At 38.7% G+C, this 16,969-nt stretch overlaps 1 protein-coding gene across 2 annotated transcripts in view; it reads left to right on the top strand.

Moving 5' to 3' along the window:
• The first annotated feature begins 14,855 nt into the window (after nucleotides 1–14,855).
• Nucleotides 14,856–16,969, top strand: part of RAD18 (RAD18 E3 ubiquitin protein ligase) — a 129,424-nt gene continuing 127,310 nt past the window's right edge. For both annotated transcript variants that reach the window (XM_081935317.1, XM_081935318.1), the window contains exon 1: nucleotides 14,856–15,036. In XM_081935317.1, coding sequence (XP_081791443.1) covers nucleotides 14,983–15,036 — 54 coding nt within the window. In that variant the 5' untranslated portion in view covers nucleotides 14,856–14,982. The remainder of the gene's footprint in view (nucleotides 15,037–16,969) is intronic.

Here is a 16,969-nt window from a genome sequence, read left to right on the forward strand (position 1 = left end):
TAGAATCATTTATATTTTAAGACAACCACATACTGGCATTCATTAGCTGTTTCTGTAAACCTCAGGTTTATACCCAATTGCTTTCACCAATGCCAACACATATAAAATCATTAAACATTATCCATTAACATTTCGTTATTGTTATTGTAGTTATCTAACATCTTTATAATAAATCTAGACATAAATTTATTAATAGAATTTATAAGTACCCAGGAGAGATTACATCTTTATAACAAAATCCAAAACAAAAAAGTATTAGTAAAATTGATAAATCTTTTTCCCAGGTCCCAAGTTATAGTTTATATCCAAATTGTTTTTACTAATTAAAGTTATTAGTTCATTATTATTATTATTATTATTATTATTATTATTATTATTATTATTATTATCATAATGGATTATTTGTTAACGAATAAACATTTTACAAACAAAGACATTCTATAATCATCTACAAAATCCAACTTATTAATCACCAAGGATTAACTAAGTTTTTAATTATCAACACTCCTTGTCAATCCGTGTCTTTCCAGTAACAAAACAATCTTATCTCTTTAGTCAGTAACATTTCATTATTGTTATTGTAGTTATCTAACATCTTTATAATAAATCTAAACAAAAATTTATTAGTGGAATTTATAAATACCCAGAAGAGATTACATCTTTGTAACAAAATCCAAACAAAAAAATATTAGTAAAATTAATAAATCTTTTTCCCAGGTCCCAATTTACGGTTTATATCTAAATTGTTTTCACTAATTAAAGTTATTATTTCACTATTATTATCATAATGGATTATCTGTTAACGAATAAACATTTTAAAAACAAAAACATTCTATAAGCATCTACAAAATCCTACTTATTAATCACCAAAGATTAACTAAGTTTTTAATTATCAGCATTCATTGTCAACCTGTGTCTTTCCAGTAATAAAACAATCTTACCTCTTTAGCCAGTTGTTGCGTCAATTCTCTTATTAGCTTCTTTATAGAGTTCTTAAAAACTTCTCTCCGTACTTTTTTGCTCAGAAGATCTCTCATATAGTCTCGTTGCCCTTCAGCTGGTATCAAAATTAACATGTCTTTGATTATCAGACGTCTTTCTAAAGCTGTTTCTCTTCTTAATTCCATCATCAAATCCATATTTTGACAAGAGAGGTAGAGCTCCAGATAGTCAAATTCACTTTTCAATATCTTTTCACTTTCACTCATGGGTGCTTCATTAGTAGGTTCATCTGTTGTCTTGCCTTTATCTTCTATATTTTCCATATTTTCATTCTCTTCTTTAGTTTTTGGAGCTCCAACCCCTTCATCTTTTGCTACGCATAACAATAATTTATCCAACTTTTTATTAAATCTCTCGGATCCTTCCAATAAATTTTGAAGCCCATCCAAAACATCTTGGAGACTTAAGGCTTCCTCATCTGTATGTAGATACATATTTCCGAAAAAAGAAAAAAAAAGATCTAAACTCACTGCCACTCTCGCCTTCAATATCTCTTTGATGTATAAAAATACTTTTATTTTGAATTCACTTATGCACAAATTTCTTCTAATTTTTTTCAGAGATGGAGGGTTCTATCTTTTCTTTTCCTTCCCTTGCCCAAAATATTTCTCACAGACACCTGCAAAGGAACAGTCCGTGTCCTTGAGATGTTATCAGTCCACAAACAAGCTGCAAACCCTCCAACTTCAGTAAAATCAAGGAAAGTAGAACAAAGGATACATTGTTTCAAAAGAAAAAGAAAAACCAAGTTCTGGCTTCCAGATGGCAGATTCAACTTTCTCTTATTCATTTCAGGCTTTAAAAAAAAGCAAAAGTGTCTAAGTATCTTTAATAAAATTTAATAAACAGTAGGAGGAAGGATTGTTAAAATAAAAAAGAGGTTTTGGTTCGGCCAAAAAATAAGGTAACAGGGAATAGAAGAAAAAATCAATTCATTCATTTAAGAGGAGAAACGGGAAGCGTTACAATCACTTCAATCCACAAAACGTTGTTACATAGAAAAAAAAAGGAAAAAAAACTTTCTAAGGCAGTCCAATAGAGATAAACTTTGCCACTTTATTCTTAGCTTAAAGGACTAATTTATCCTAGGGAAAAAAAGTTTCTTTGGGCGATCATTCTCAAAGAAAAAAAAATCTCACCAAATAGACTCACTTTCACTTTCACTGCCTTTCCTCTGGAGCCGTCTCCGACTTTGTCAGCCTGGGGGCTGTCTATTTACCGCCGCTTTGGAGAGCTTCCCTTGGGTCAAACAGGGACTTTGCGATGTCCTTGTGACCAGCAAGGATTTGTCTCCCTTTCACCATCTCTCCGGGATGGCTTAGGTCCATATGGACCGTTACAGCAGTAAAAGAATCAACGGCGGTCTCGGACTATCGAGACCGCACATTGTGTCGTTGCGACGTCTGGCTCTCATCTCAAATATTTCACCAAGTTTTGGTCATCACAATATAAAAAGGAGGGGGTCAACCTAAAGGCAGGACAAGAAGAAATGGATGGAAACTAAGGAGGAGGAGAGAACCAACCTAGAACTAAGGAGAAATTTCCTAACAGTGAAAACAATTAACCAATGGAATGCCTTGCCTCAGAAGTTGTAGGTGCTCCAACACTGGAGGTTTTTAAGAGGAACTTGGACAACCATTTGTCAGAAATGGATTGAACTAGAAGACCTCCAATGTCCTTTCCAACTCTGTTATTCTGTTAACTTAAGTCAGATCTTGTATTTTCAAACAGACTGCATACTGGTGTTACCATAAATGGTGGATAGTGTCATCCTTTCATGAGCCAACAAAGTGCTGAAGTTGTTCAGTGATTTCAGGAACCGCTGAAACAACTGAAAACAGACTGTATATTAAAACATATGGCTCCAGAATTTCCTAAAAGTATTGCACAGCTTCAGTGCTTTGTCGGCTCAAGGAAGAGTGATGCCATCCACCGTTTTTGCTGTCTTGGATACTGATTAAATACTTTTTCATGTGAGGTACTGCCAGGCATTGTTTCGTTCTTTATCCTTAACATGATTGGGGAGAAGTAGATCTTTTTTTAACGATTTTTTAAAATTTCCGCATGAAAGAAACAGAAAGTGTTCCATTTACTTGATTTTGGCAGCTTTTTATTATGCTAAAATCCTACCCGCCTGTAACATGTTGATTATTAAAATAAGGTGGTACAGAATATAACACTGCAACATTGGCTGTTTTTGTTTGTTTGTTTACATTATGTTTATAAAATGTTTACATTAATGTCATGTTAAAGGCAAAGGGTTTTTTATGTCTTATATTGGAGCTCAGGTTCAAGCCTACTCTGCAGTGACAAGAAAAGCGAAGTGGGATAATTTCTCTGACCTTGCTATATCTATGAAATGTTGGTTGCACTGTTTAGTCATATAATGTGGAGCTTGCTGGGAAAGATGGGCAGGAGGCTCCACTAAGTGTGATAGATGATCATTTGGCCAGTATTTTGTAGATGAAATTGCTGATATTTGTCAGGCACAAACAACCGGACCCACCCATGTAGAGTTCAAACTAGTTTCTTTATTGTTCTCTGCCTATAATACAGGAATCTCCCCAGTCTGGTAGCTTTTGCATGGGAAAAAACCAAATAAAACACAAAGTGTATGTGTGTGTGTGGGTGGGTGGGGGGTGGTTGTCAGACCTTGTCTTCTTGTGTTTATATAGTGGGTCTAAGCTAATTCCCTGCTCAAGACCTCCTCTTAACTGGGACAGTTACTGTCCAACATCTTTGCTTTGGTTATCAACTACTGCCATAGTACTGGATAAAGATCTTTATGATGCGAAGCTCATCACTTGTGAATCTGATCTCACTGCTAGCTAGTCAAAACAACAAGGGAGGGACTGAGAACTGGCTGTGCTTGACATCTCATTGCCAGAAGGAACATTTCAGCTGCCTTGAAAAAGATACTTGTCTACTTCTTCCTTGAAGGGTTTTCCTTTAATCAAGCCATCATTTAGGTTTTGGAAGAAATGAACCATCTGGACTCCTGGCAGTCAGGATTCAGGTTAGTATATGGAACAGAAACTGCATTGTGAGTGATGATGTGTGGTGAGGCACGAAGGGCAGGAATGCAACTGTTCTTGTCCTCCTACATCTCTCAACAACCTTTATTTTGTTGACAAAAGCATCCTTTTAGAAATTCTGCAAAGACTGGAAGTTGGAGGCATCATTTTATGTAGGTTCTGCTCCGTCTTGAGCGGGCAGGTCTAGTTGCTGGTTGTAGGAGGAGAGAGGTCAATTATGCAAACACTGTAATACAATCTGCTTTGCTTCTCTCCTTATTATTAACATCTATAATATATGAAGGCACTGGGAGAGGTAATATATATATATAAAATAATGGATGGGTGATGCAGTGGCAATCTTGACTTAGTCCGAAGGCTGACAAAACTTGCTGGGGAGAAGCAGTCCCAGACTCAACTCAAGCAAGATGGAGTGGGCTTGGTTTAGTAACCAACTGATTCTGGGTAATATAGATTTTGGTTTTATATGGGGTTGGCTCTCTCCTGAAAAAGAGGGCTGATAATCTGGACTCAAGCTGAAGATGGAAGCGGAGATCAAAGCCAGAAAGTCTTTACCCAGTTTTAGCTGGTTCCCCAGCGGCAGATGTACCTATACGGGATGCTCTGAACATGATTACTCTTATTTTTCCATTAGATTACTGTCATTTGCTGTACATGGGACTGCCCTTGAAGACCACTTCAACCATTTCAACTGTTGAAAGATACAGCTGCTTGTGTGTTGGTTGGGCAATCATAATATTATTACATAACACTGCTGCTATGGGAACTGCTTTTGTCACCAGTCTGTTCCTGAGTATGGTTCAAGATGCTGGTTATATATATTTCCTAGCAGGACCAACTTGGGACTGGGGTATGTATCAGAGGTGGGTTCTTACCAGTTCAGACGGGTTTGGGCGAACCGGTAGTGATTTGCCGGCCTGGGTCGCTGGAACTGGCAGCGATCCAGGCCTGCCACACCTCCAAACCGGTCCCCAGTCGGCGTGACATGTTTTTTCCCCATTTTTAAATGTTCTGCGCATGTGCAGACCTATTTATGGGCAACTGTGCATGCGCACAGAGCAAAATTGTGCACTTACCGAACTGGTTGTAATGCCGGTAGCAACCGACCCCTGGTATATATCCCTAATAAATTCTATGCATCTGACCCAGGTGAATAGGAGGACCAACTGAAGGTCCTCTCCATTAGGATGTATGTTGGAAAGGGACCTGGATGTCTTCAACAGGCTCCCCAGACCTGGATCAAGTTGCCCCCTGAAGTATGAATGGCCACCACTTATATGGCCTCTTGGAGAACAGCTAAAACCTGGCTTTTCTGGAAGACCTTTGGTGTTTAGCAATTATGGTAGAAAAGACCTAGTCCACTATTGTATGCTATTGCATACAGTTTTATTATTTTTATTATCTTGTTCTCAAAACTTTGGTTTTTTTAAATATCGCCTAAAGCTTCAGGAATGAGGCAATTTATAAATCCAATGTTAAATAAATCACATTTTCTCTATATAAAAAAGAAGCAGAGATTTGCACACATGCAAGGTGGAGCTGAGCTGGGGCGACAGCTCAGGTGCCTGCAGAGAGGGTCTGTGTGCCACCTGTGGCACATGTGCTATAGGTTCACCATCACGGAAATAGACTATCGAATTGGGGTACTTGAAAACTTCACTGAACCAACTTAAGGAAGGTTCATATCAAGTGCTAAATTGCTCCAATTTTAAATAGCAAACTGAAATGATCCAAACACAGTGAGGAAGTATAGACTTACAAGGTAATAAGGGGCATGTAGCAACTGATAATTGAACACACCGGAAACACCTGACAACAATTGAATAGCATCCTATTGGTTTTCTGAATCATTGTCACCCAATAATGATACATGGTATATGTTTGCACAACATGGACCAAGCTATTCTGAATGGTTAATTGGAAAGCAAGCATGACTGTATGTCAGATTATTGCATTCTATGGCTGGTTTAACAATGGTTGGTGACTTTCCTAGAATTAAACACTGTGTCGAAACGGTAGCCAATAAATTTTTCATGCACACTTATTAAGTCACAGTGCTAAGAAAATATTGTTCTAGCTGGGTCACCATATGAATCAAGATGTTTCATCTGTGTGTGTGCTGGGATTGAAGCAATGAACAAGGATAGCACTTACTCATACCGAATCACAGAGCAAAGTATTAATCACAAAAATCAATGCAAGCAATAATTCCAGCCTGATAAATCTCCTCTATCCCCATAGAAATCACATAACATTAAATCAACAATGGAAAGAATTTACAATCAATGTCTAATCATTCTCCATAAACTTTGTTACACGAAATATCTTCATTATGGAATGGCTTATCAGAAAGACATCTCTGGCACATGGAATGCTGTATGGAAGAAGAAAACTGTTGCTGTTCCAAATGAAGTGTCACCTCTGGAAAAGAAGCCTAGTAGGACAATATCATGGAGGTGACCCGATTCTTCTTTTTCTGTGTGTAGATCAAACTTTAAACTGCCAGAATGAAGCCACCTTCTTGGCTTTGTCTTTGGCCAAAAATAAGTAATCATTGATACATGTTTCTGGTATTAGCTGACATACAAGTAGATGGGCCAGGCTCTTTGTCTCTCTGCATTCACACAGCATATTGTTATCCACTAAGCCTCCACTTGAGCATATTAAGTTAGGCACTCCAACTCTCAAAATATACAAGTTCTTCCAATTAGTGTAAAGGAGGTAAGATCCTTCAGCCATCTCCTCCTTTAATGTTATTCCTTGCTCGATGGTCTCCTTCTTCCACCTTTTAATTCAATGTTGTTTTTGTGTACTTTCAAAAATGTTTGTTCTTCCATAAAGATGTTCCTAGATTTGAGTCGACAGGCTTGGGGCATTATGTCGGTTCAATGAATGAGGGGGAATCATTCTCTTGCTTGGTTCTCTCGGCATCTGCTGCAGTGGTGGGATTCAAATTTGTTTACTACTGAGTCTGTGGGCATGGCTTGGTGGGCGTGGCTTGGTGGGCGTAGCTTGATGGGCATGGCAGGGAAAGGTTACCACAAAATCCCCATTCCCTCCCGATCAGCTGGGACTCAGGAGGCAGAGAATAAATGGGGGTAGGATCAGTCAGAGCTGCTATTTACCGATTCTCCAAACTACTCAAAATATCCACTACTGGTTCTCCAGAACTGGTCTGAACCTGCTGAATGCCACCTCTGATCTGCTGCTATTTCTCTTCTGATCCTAGGCGGGGTAATGCCAGTGAGAGAATATGTTTTCTCAATTGGTGCAGGTTTGAGACAATCTTTCACTAAGCATACTACTTAGTGCTTACAGGTAACTAGATGTTAGCATTTGGAGAGAGATACTTAACCTGTTTCCTGAAAATAAGACCTCCCTGGATAATAAGCCCAATCAGGCTTTTGAGTGCATGAACTAAAATAAGCCCTCCTCTGAAAATAAGCCCTCCCCAAAATATTGCAACACAGCAGCAGCCATGAGGTTACCATACTCCCTGCCTCCTGTACCTCAAAAATAATAAGAAAAAAGAAACCTCAAAAATAATAAGAAAAATAAGGCCAAGCAGTTGTTTCGGGATAAAAAAAAAATAAGACCCTGTCTTATTTTTGGAGAAACACGGTAGTTGGAACTAGCATTACTGGTTTTGGCAAAAGGCAAAGATGTTTCTGATATTTTTTCCCAGAATTTGTAATATATTCAAATGTATTCAAAAAGCTTGCTCTTGCTCAATTCTATGTCTGTATTTTATCTTGCTTTGATAAAATCCCCTGGATAATGTTTTTTTGAATGGCAGCACTGAAGTCTTTAAAATTGCTTAAACATTCTTATGGCTTGTATTTCATATGAAATCATAATGACATTCAATAGGGTTTCCTTTGTACAGAATCTGGTTTATGGCCTGTCACTTCCCTGAGTCAAACATGGCACTACAATATGATAGAATAAGGTTACCATTGCATTATACCTCCTGAGGTCTGGCTGGCCTTGGGTGGAAAGTGCTTTTTCTTTAGGCTGAGTGATATGTTTCACTTCCGTTGGCTAGGATTCCATAATGCGCTAAGCAATAAATAATAAAATGTGCTCTATTGAATACTCGTGCAGAGGGGCATGCATTTAGCCATCTTTTTTTTGAGTTACAAATAAATTTCCACTTCTGAAGAGTTCAATAATAAAGAAAGAAAAAGTTAGCACTGAGGAAAGCTAGCTAAGTCAAAATTAAAACAATTTCAAGTAGTGGAGATGAGAAGAAGCTGACATTTGAAAGTGGTGCACAGAAGTAAAAGGTAAGAAAACTCCAAAGAGAAAAATAAGCAACACTCTTAGAGCTGAGCTCATTTTTTGCCCCAGAAAAAAACATTAAGAAGAGAAGACAGCTGAACAGCGATCTGAAACAAAACAAATTTCAACTTTTCACTGAAACTTACCCTGAATCTCTTGAGGCTTAGCAACTGATCAATGGCACCGAGTCACACAGAACCACTGAGAGCAGAGGACTTTATTGACAAAACAGCAAAACTGTTTTTGTGCTCAGTTGGTAATAACTATGCCAGAACATTGGGTTTTCCAAAGATAAATCAGGTTTGAGTGGCCCTTTACGCCCTGTTCCACAACCCCAACTTCATACAGTTAAGGATAATGTTCTGAATTACAGTCACTGATCTATAATATTGGGGACATATTGGCTGTACTACACACATACACACCAACAGACTTTTCCCAGACAGAAGAGAAGGACTGACCAACTTCTCGGGTTCAGACTTCCCCACTTATCCAGAAAATAAGCTACTGTTTCTGCTGTTAATTTTTAAAGATTTGTTTTGTTTTGTGGGTTTGACATGTTGCTTATTGTTACTCTCTCTGGCCATGATCTTAGATTCAACTTAAAAATGAAAAAAAGAAAGTATTTTGCTTCGCTTCTAAGTTTTCGCTATCCCGTTGCTGGATGGCCGTGGCCATGGTGGGCATGGTCTAGTCGGCCTCCTGCACCACGGTGGAGGGGCATTTTTCACCCTTCCCAGGCTTTGGAGGCTTTCCTCGAGCCTCTGGGAGGGTGAAAACTGCTTCCCCCGGGCTCCAGAGGCCCTCTGGAGACAGAAACAGGCCCGTTTCTGGACTTCAAGTAGGCCCATTTTCCCCCCTCCTCGAGCCTCCTGCAGACCCTGCACTTACTTGGCATGATGAACGGGCCACATGGAGACTCCTGGGAGGGACGTGGCATGGTGGGAGGCGGTGGGAGGGTGGGCGTAGCCAGCCAGGGGTGGTATTTGGGGGTTCACCAAACTGGGCAGAATCCTAGCTAAAGAATCGCCCAAACCCGTGCAAACCCCAGCAGCCCACCCCTGGTGCAAACCCCAAATGTGATAGGGAGCTCTTGGATTTTTCAAATAATTCCTAATGTATCTGAAGGATTTCCTTGGGGTTGTCTGTTTATGCATATACCGGTGGATTTGTGGATGATAGGATGTTTTTGGTAGAGTTATACATTTGGAAAGACATTTCCAGAAACCAGTTTCTGCTGTTTTCTGAAATAATTGAAGCTTTCAGTTTGTCTAATGGACCGATATATAAGTCAGCCAGTGTGGTATAGTGAGAGTCAATGCAATCTCATGGTTAAGGTGTTGGGTTTGCTTTGGGGAAACCCAGGTTCGAGTCTATTCTCAGCCCCCAAATGTTGCTGGGTAACTTTGGGTAAATCATTCTCGTTCAGCCCAGCTTGTTTGGCCAAGTTGTTGCAGTTGTAAAAACAGGAAAAGGGAGCATTATGTGTGTGCTTTTGAGCTCCCAGACAAAAGCTGGGAGATCTGTCAAGAAAGTAAAGTTTTCTTACTTGAACCTATCAAATAAAGAATTAATTCAAATGTTGTAGATAGTATTTATCAACAATCCATGCTGCAAATGAGGCATAGTTTTCTACTTCTAGTGTTGTATAATAATTCTTTCAGCCAACCCTATTCCTCAAAACGCCACAAGTTCTGATATCTCGATTCCATATTCAGGGGTTCAGACCAGGGGTGGGTTGCTACCGGCATTACTGCCAGTTTGGTGTGCAAAAAATTTGATGTGCAAACATGCACTCTACATGTGTACGCATTTATACCTAAAAAGGTCTGTGCATGCGCAGAACATTAGAAAAGGGGAAAAAATTACATTTCTGCAATGGAGATTGTTCTGCGCATGTGCAGAACCAAAATTCAAGATGGCACCACTGACAATAGAACCGGTTTGGGTGTGAGTTACTACCTACTCGGCTGAACCGGTCCGAACCGGTAGGAACCCACCTCTGGTTCAGGCCGGAAGAACATCGGCATATTTGACATATAGCAATTGTCATGGTTCTATTGATGTCAGTCCAAATGCAATAATACCAGGGGCAAACAACACAAATTACATTTCCAGCAACAGGATGTCCTTAATCAACCCTTATTGAGCATTCTCTGAGATAGCCAGTACAGATGAAACAACACTTTTGTTATATTGATCTCATTTTGAGATCATACAAAATCAATTTCACATTATTTAGTGCAACACTCTATTGGTTTATCAGACATGACTTTGGAACTTGTAATTCCATGATACTGTAAATAATTAATAATTAATTAATTTCACCAGCTTCCTTCAACTTATAAGACAGAGTTACTGGCTTAGGAGCCACCATTAATTACTCAAAAATATCTAATCACCATTGAAGCAGCAATCCTATCTGGAAGTCCTAAAGCAAATTAAAAATGTTTAATTTGAATAAACTGTCACGACATGCTCTGAGATAAGTCAAACTTTAAAAAAAAACAATTCTGAAAAAGCTTTATAAATAGCTACTCAGAACTGACTATTTCAATTATTAGTGTTGTGAAAACACACTTTATGTCAAGCCGTCCTAAGCTGGCATCCCCCTGGCACCCGCAGACAGCTACAAAGCTTCCTAGGGTTCACAAACTTCTACAGGCAATTCATCCCCTCCTTTGCGAAGATTGCCAAACCCTTGACAGACCTCTTGAAGACAGGGAGCCCAGGAACGAAACCTCGTCTGGGACAACCCCTACCATGGGACCTAACCTGCCAAGAGGCGTTCGAGACACTAAAAGAAATGTTTGCAAAGGAGCCAGTGCTGAAGCATCCTGACCCCGAGCAACCTTTCGTGATCCAGGCAGATGCCAGCGACATGGCAGTGGGAGCGGTGCTACTCCAAAGAAACAACCAAGGAAACCTACAACCCTGCGCCTACACCTCCCGCAAGCTCACAGACACAGAGAGATGATGGGCCACGTGGGAAACCCGGAATATGCTTTATAGATCCAGATGGTATTTTAAAGTAAGGTGTAACATAACCTTTTTATGGGTACACGAATCCTTTTAAGTGGCTGGCAGAACAGCAGCCATGCCATGGCCCTAAAATCCCATATACACACATTCTGGCCAGCTTCTCTATCCAGGTGGTAGCCCAGTTCAAGTTGTGTTTGTTAGAGACTAGCTACAGTTATAATGGTTTCCACCAAGGTCCTCTGTTCCAGCGGGAACAGAGGTTTAATCTCATTGGTCGAAGGGTCTGACAGCTCCCTATAAAAGGGCTGCTGTCAGACTCAACCTTCGCTGGATTGTACATACAGTTGTTCTGTTACAATAAAGAGCTGTTGTTGCCTTTAGCCTGAGCATGCCTTTCCATTACCCGATCAAACAGTGTTAGTATGGAACATGGCTCCTTCCACTTCCTCCCATTATCTGAGCAACCTGGAACATCCCCAGTCATCTAGTACTTGAAAAAAAATGGAATTATATTATTATTATTATTAGACTATTATTAGATTTTTAAAATCCCACTTTCATTATCTTTTATAAGTTACAAAAGGTGGTGAACATACCTAATGCTTCTTCCTCCCTCTTACTTTCCCACAATAACAATCCTGTGAGGTGAGTTGGGCTGAGAGTGAGTCATTAGTTCAAGTCACCCAGATGGTTTCATGGCTAGGGCAGGACTTGAACTCACAGTCTCCTGGTTTCTATGCCAGTACATTAATCATTTACATCAAACTGGCTCTCATTGTGATGCCTATAATTTAAATGTTTAATCAGAGCATGATATTTGCAGGGATAATGGACAATTTTTAAATGCTTTCATTCATGACACAATTTCCAGGCTATTTTTATTGCGAAGCTTATCATTTCAGATTATGTTTATTCTTTAATGTTGTTGTTTGTATTTGCACTATTCTTTTTATGATTAGTTTACCATAATAAAATAAAATTGAAAACTGTTTATGGTTTCTAATAGACCAATAAGAGTACACTCTTTTTTTCCTGGCTATTTATGGCTAAAAAGATAATGTACTAAATGGTGTGATTTACTGCCTAGGGATTGTATTGGTGTAAGTAAATATTCACTCAGTGAACAAGATACTGTATGTGAGAATAAGTACATGCTCTCAAGTACATAAGCAATAAAGGCAAAATATATTAAAGTGCTTAACGGGAAGGGGTTTGTTATGTCTCTAAAGGCATAATCAGTAGAGCAAAATGTGCTCAGGATGCAATGGCTGAGGGAAAGTATTTATATTAATTATTCAGAGTTATTTCCATCAAAGCATACTGTACATTCATTACTAACATGGTGGGATTATACTTTTCCAAATCAAAATTCTTTCAATCTTTGCAGGACTCCTGCAATTTAGGAGGGAAAAAAATAGCAGTTTGTTATATACATATTTAATGTGGACAACCTTACAACTGTGTAAAGGGTCAAGATAGGGCCACTCTATATTGAACTGATCAAAACTACAGCTGGGTTCTGTCAGTTCTGGTTTTTCTATTAAAAAAAAGACATCTGGTGCAAGGATTCTCAAACTTGGCTTCATTAGCTCACTTCAGAATATGCTGTTTTTGTATGTTCATATCTGCTTGCATTTGATTGTGTCATTGGTTGTGCTTTATGAGGATGGATCTTTGAAAAACTGAATACGTAATGAATAAGAAAAATAATAATTCCGAGGTGTAAAAATTCTAGAAGCAATTAGGACTGGGGAGTGGGATAGATATTCAATTAAAGACATTGATTATGGTCCTGTAGTTCTTTCTTTTACTTCCACATGAATACTGTTGTACATTGTGGTGAAACTGAACCTTCCCCCCTCCCCCCTAATTACTTGCATAGAGTTTATTCTTCGTACTATTTATGTTGTTTGAATATTTTGTCATGGATTGCACCAGTGAGGCTAAAACCAATTTCGTTGTATACATGATGTTCAATGACAGTAAAGGCTATACTGTACACTATAAAGAATACAGATTTACCATGAGGGAACAAAATGATATTGTTCTTATTAGCCCCACAAAAATGGCAAAGCAAATAGTAATTCTCGACTTATAGTAGTTTGTTTAGTGACGTTTGAAGTTGCAATGGCACTAAAAATGTGACTTATGGCTATTTTTCACACTTACAATCATTGCAGAATCCCCATGGTCATGTGATTTACATTCAGATGCTTGACACATGATTCATATTTATGACGTTGTAGTGTCCCGGAGACACGTGATTACCTTTTGCAACATTCTGACCAGCAAAGTCCATGGGGAAACCAGATTCACTTAACAACTGTGTTACTAATTCGCCAATTGCAGTGATTGGCTTCACTCACTTAACAAATATGTCAAGAAAAGTCATAAAAAGGGGCAAAACTCATTTAACAAACTTCTCACTTAGCAACATAAATTTTGGGCTCAATTGTGGTCGTGAGGACTGTCTGTAAAAGAAGCACCTGTTGTGATTTTGTTACAGTACAAACCAGAAATTGTAGCTTGTTTTCCTTCTAAAAGGATAGAGTTGGATGCCAAGGTTTGCTCTGCCTTTCTATTCTTAATTAAGACCAAACTAACATTGTCAGTTTCCACATGATGGCAAAGAAACAAGAGGAGTAATTTTCATGCCTTTTTTTTAGCTCTTCCAGTTATTATCAGCTGAACTCACTATAACATACAGAATGAGTAAGCACTGAAGGAGCAAATTAGTTCTAGAAGCCAGAACAGTTGATGTATCATATTTATAGTCAAACGTCACAGGCCAGCAACTATACTCAGCATAGGTAACGTTAATATGTGGATTAAGCATGTTAGAATTGTCCAACTATTTTCTTCCCTGTGGCCATCCTTAATCTTTCTTATTTGTTTCTAACTGCCTTGTGAATCTCAGTGATACCTTCTTTAGGAACATCCGTGGAATCCAGAATGTGCAGCAATGATGACACTCAAACCAAGTCCTTTTTTCCAATTTACTCTATAATGTACAAGAGCTGCTATAATCATACCATAATAGCAAATGACACTCCCAAAAGTCTAATAAGTAATCTTAGAAAGAGTGCAGAGAAGAGCAAGTAGGATGATTTAAAGACCTTGGGAGACTAAAAATATGAAGAACAGTCGCAGGATTTGGGTTTGGTTAGTCCAGAGAAAAGAAGGACTGGGTGGGGAGGGGACGACACATGATAGTTATAGATTGACCCTAGTTAATCCTTGGATGGGATAGGATCTCTTGCTTAAGCAGGGGGTTGGACTAGAAGACCTCCAAGGTCCCTTCCAAGTGTTCCGTTATTCTGTTACTCTGAAAGCAGTCTTCCAGTATTTGGGACGCTGCCACAAAGAAGAGGGGGTGAACTTATTTTCCAAAGAACCTGAGGGCAGGACAAGAAACAATGGATGGAAACTAATCAAGGAGAGAAGCAACCTGGAATTGAAGAGAAACTTCCTAACGGTGAGGACAATTAACCAGAACTGTCACATCGTATTTTATGAGCGGGAAAGGAAAAGAAAAACTACGATACCCAACAGCCTCAGCGAGAATCCCGGAAACGTTTCCCTTGCCGCGCTCCTCCAGGACACTGAAAGAAGGACCGCGCGGGTAATTTCGAGCCCGGCGGGGCGGGAGAAATAAAAGTTTGGGTAGTTGTAGCTGAAGGTGATGTCTTTCCCGGCGACTGAATTGCGGTGGCCCAAGCACCTTGTCCCGCTGGAAGTAAGTAGAGGCAGAAGGGAGCCCAATTTAAGGCGCGGGCTGCGTTAATTGCGTGAATTGGGGCCTTAACCGGGGTGTCCCTGATCCTGGAAGGGGTGACGGTTTAATGAGAAAAGTGCTTGGGAATGTGTACAACACGCCTTTTCCTTCTGCGAAAGAGCTAAGCTAGAACTTCGACGTCGCTTCTGCTAAAAGCTTCAAGAAAGAAGGGGAAAAAACTAATGCAAACTAATATAAAGGAAGGAAGGAAAAAGAAAGAAATCAAAGAAAAAGCTAAAAGTGCAAGAAGAAAAAAATTAGAAAAGAAAAAAATACAGAGAAGTGATTTCTGATCTTTGCAGCGATTATAAATTCAACTATAAATTTACCTCTTTCCCTAAATTTACAAGTGACTCTTTTTTATAATCTTGTCTAATCATCAAAAACCATACATCATAACTTCATTTTGTTTCTGCTTTATGCCAAAAGAGGTTTCCAGTCAGCAATAAATGTAAATATTTTCTTTTCTCTCATCAAAGAAGTCAATTTGGCCATGTCGGCAAGTTCCAACATCTTCACTAACCATTCCCCCTTGTAGGTATTGCTGAGTTAGTGTCTTTTCCAAAAGTCTGGCAGGCTTATATTTTCAATGAATAAGGATTGGAAAAGGCAAAATATGTTTCCATTTGTTTCTGAGTTGTGGTATCTTCTTAAACAAATATTGCTTGAAAATATTCTAGAAGTGGTTGGCTTCTGCATTTTTCCAGACTAGCCTGGAGCTATAGTATTACACACACACACACACACACACACACACACACACACTCTCAACTCCCATCCCAAGTACTGAACACTTACAGTACTTAAATTACAACAGTAATGTTTGTCATCTCAGCTTTTTAGTTCTGCTAGTACTTCTTAGTAAAATATTAATTGTAGATACATAATGTGATTTACATAAGCAAAGAGTTGTTGGGGTGTGATACCATAAAATGTAAATGAAGTCTGTATCAAATCAAAACAGAAGCAGCAAACTTAAGCATAAACAGGATTTATCAGGCCTCAAAGCAAGAAGAATTAAAACCCCAAATACAGAAATTTAATTATTTATGTCAAGGACATAACAAAAATAAAAGTTGATTGCATCTGCAGCTTAAAGTAGCCACACATTTGAATTGATTGATTATTAATTAAACTAATTTCAGTGTCAGATGGTTACCCTGTTCAATAAATCAGCTTGGCTGCTGAGTTTTCTAGGTCCATTCTGGATCTCCACTCTCCCTCCTTTTTTATTGAAGTATTTTGGAGGGATCATTGCCTTCAGGTATTATTTCAAAAAATGTGTTGTACTTTTGCAGCTCTCTGGAGATCTTATTTGTCTTTTGACACTGCCTTTTTGTATGCGGATGAATTGTGAAACCACATTGACAATTGTAGTTTCTATTAGTACATTTTGTGATTGATGCACACAATTCCAGCAGCTGTGGAGGAATGTTGAAGGGAGTATTAATAGCCATGCAATCTAATAATGCTAAATATGTAATAAAATAGTTAAACTCATCTGCTGAGCTTCATGTTGTCTTTGTAGCATTTACTGACAGGGCTCAGAAAGCCTGTCTGAAATCTTGGAGTGTAGTTTACAGTCATTGTAGATAGCCTTGTGATCTAATTGGGTCAAGCTGCATTGGTCAATACATTTCTTTCCCTGTTCCATTTGCAGTTAGACCTCTGACATAATATGACTGTGGCTAAGTTAAATTGCTGCTGGTATCTTTTGCATAGAGATAGAGCTGGGAACAGCTTTTAGAGCATTTGTGCAAGCTTTGCAAAAGATATGGCATATGAATAGTTCAAAGAGAAGTGTTTTGTTCATACTCTTGAACATTTTTTTTCAAATGCTTTGCACTGCTCTGTTGGACATAGTAATTGTGCATACTATTACAAATGAATTCAT

The sequence above is a fragment of the Natrix helvetica genome (assembly GCF_964273705.1).
Source record: "Natrix helvetica genome assembly, chromosome: 1".
Classification (NCBI taxonomy): domain Eukaryota; kingdom Metazoa; phylum Chordata; class Lepidosauria; order Squamata; family Natricidae; genus Natrix; species Natrix helvetica.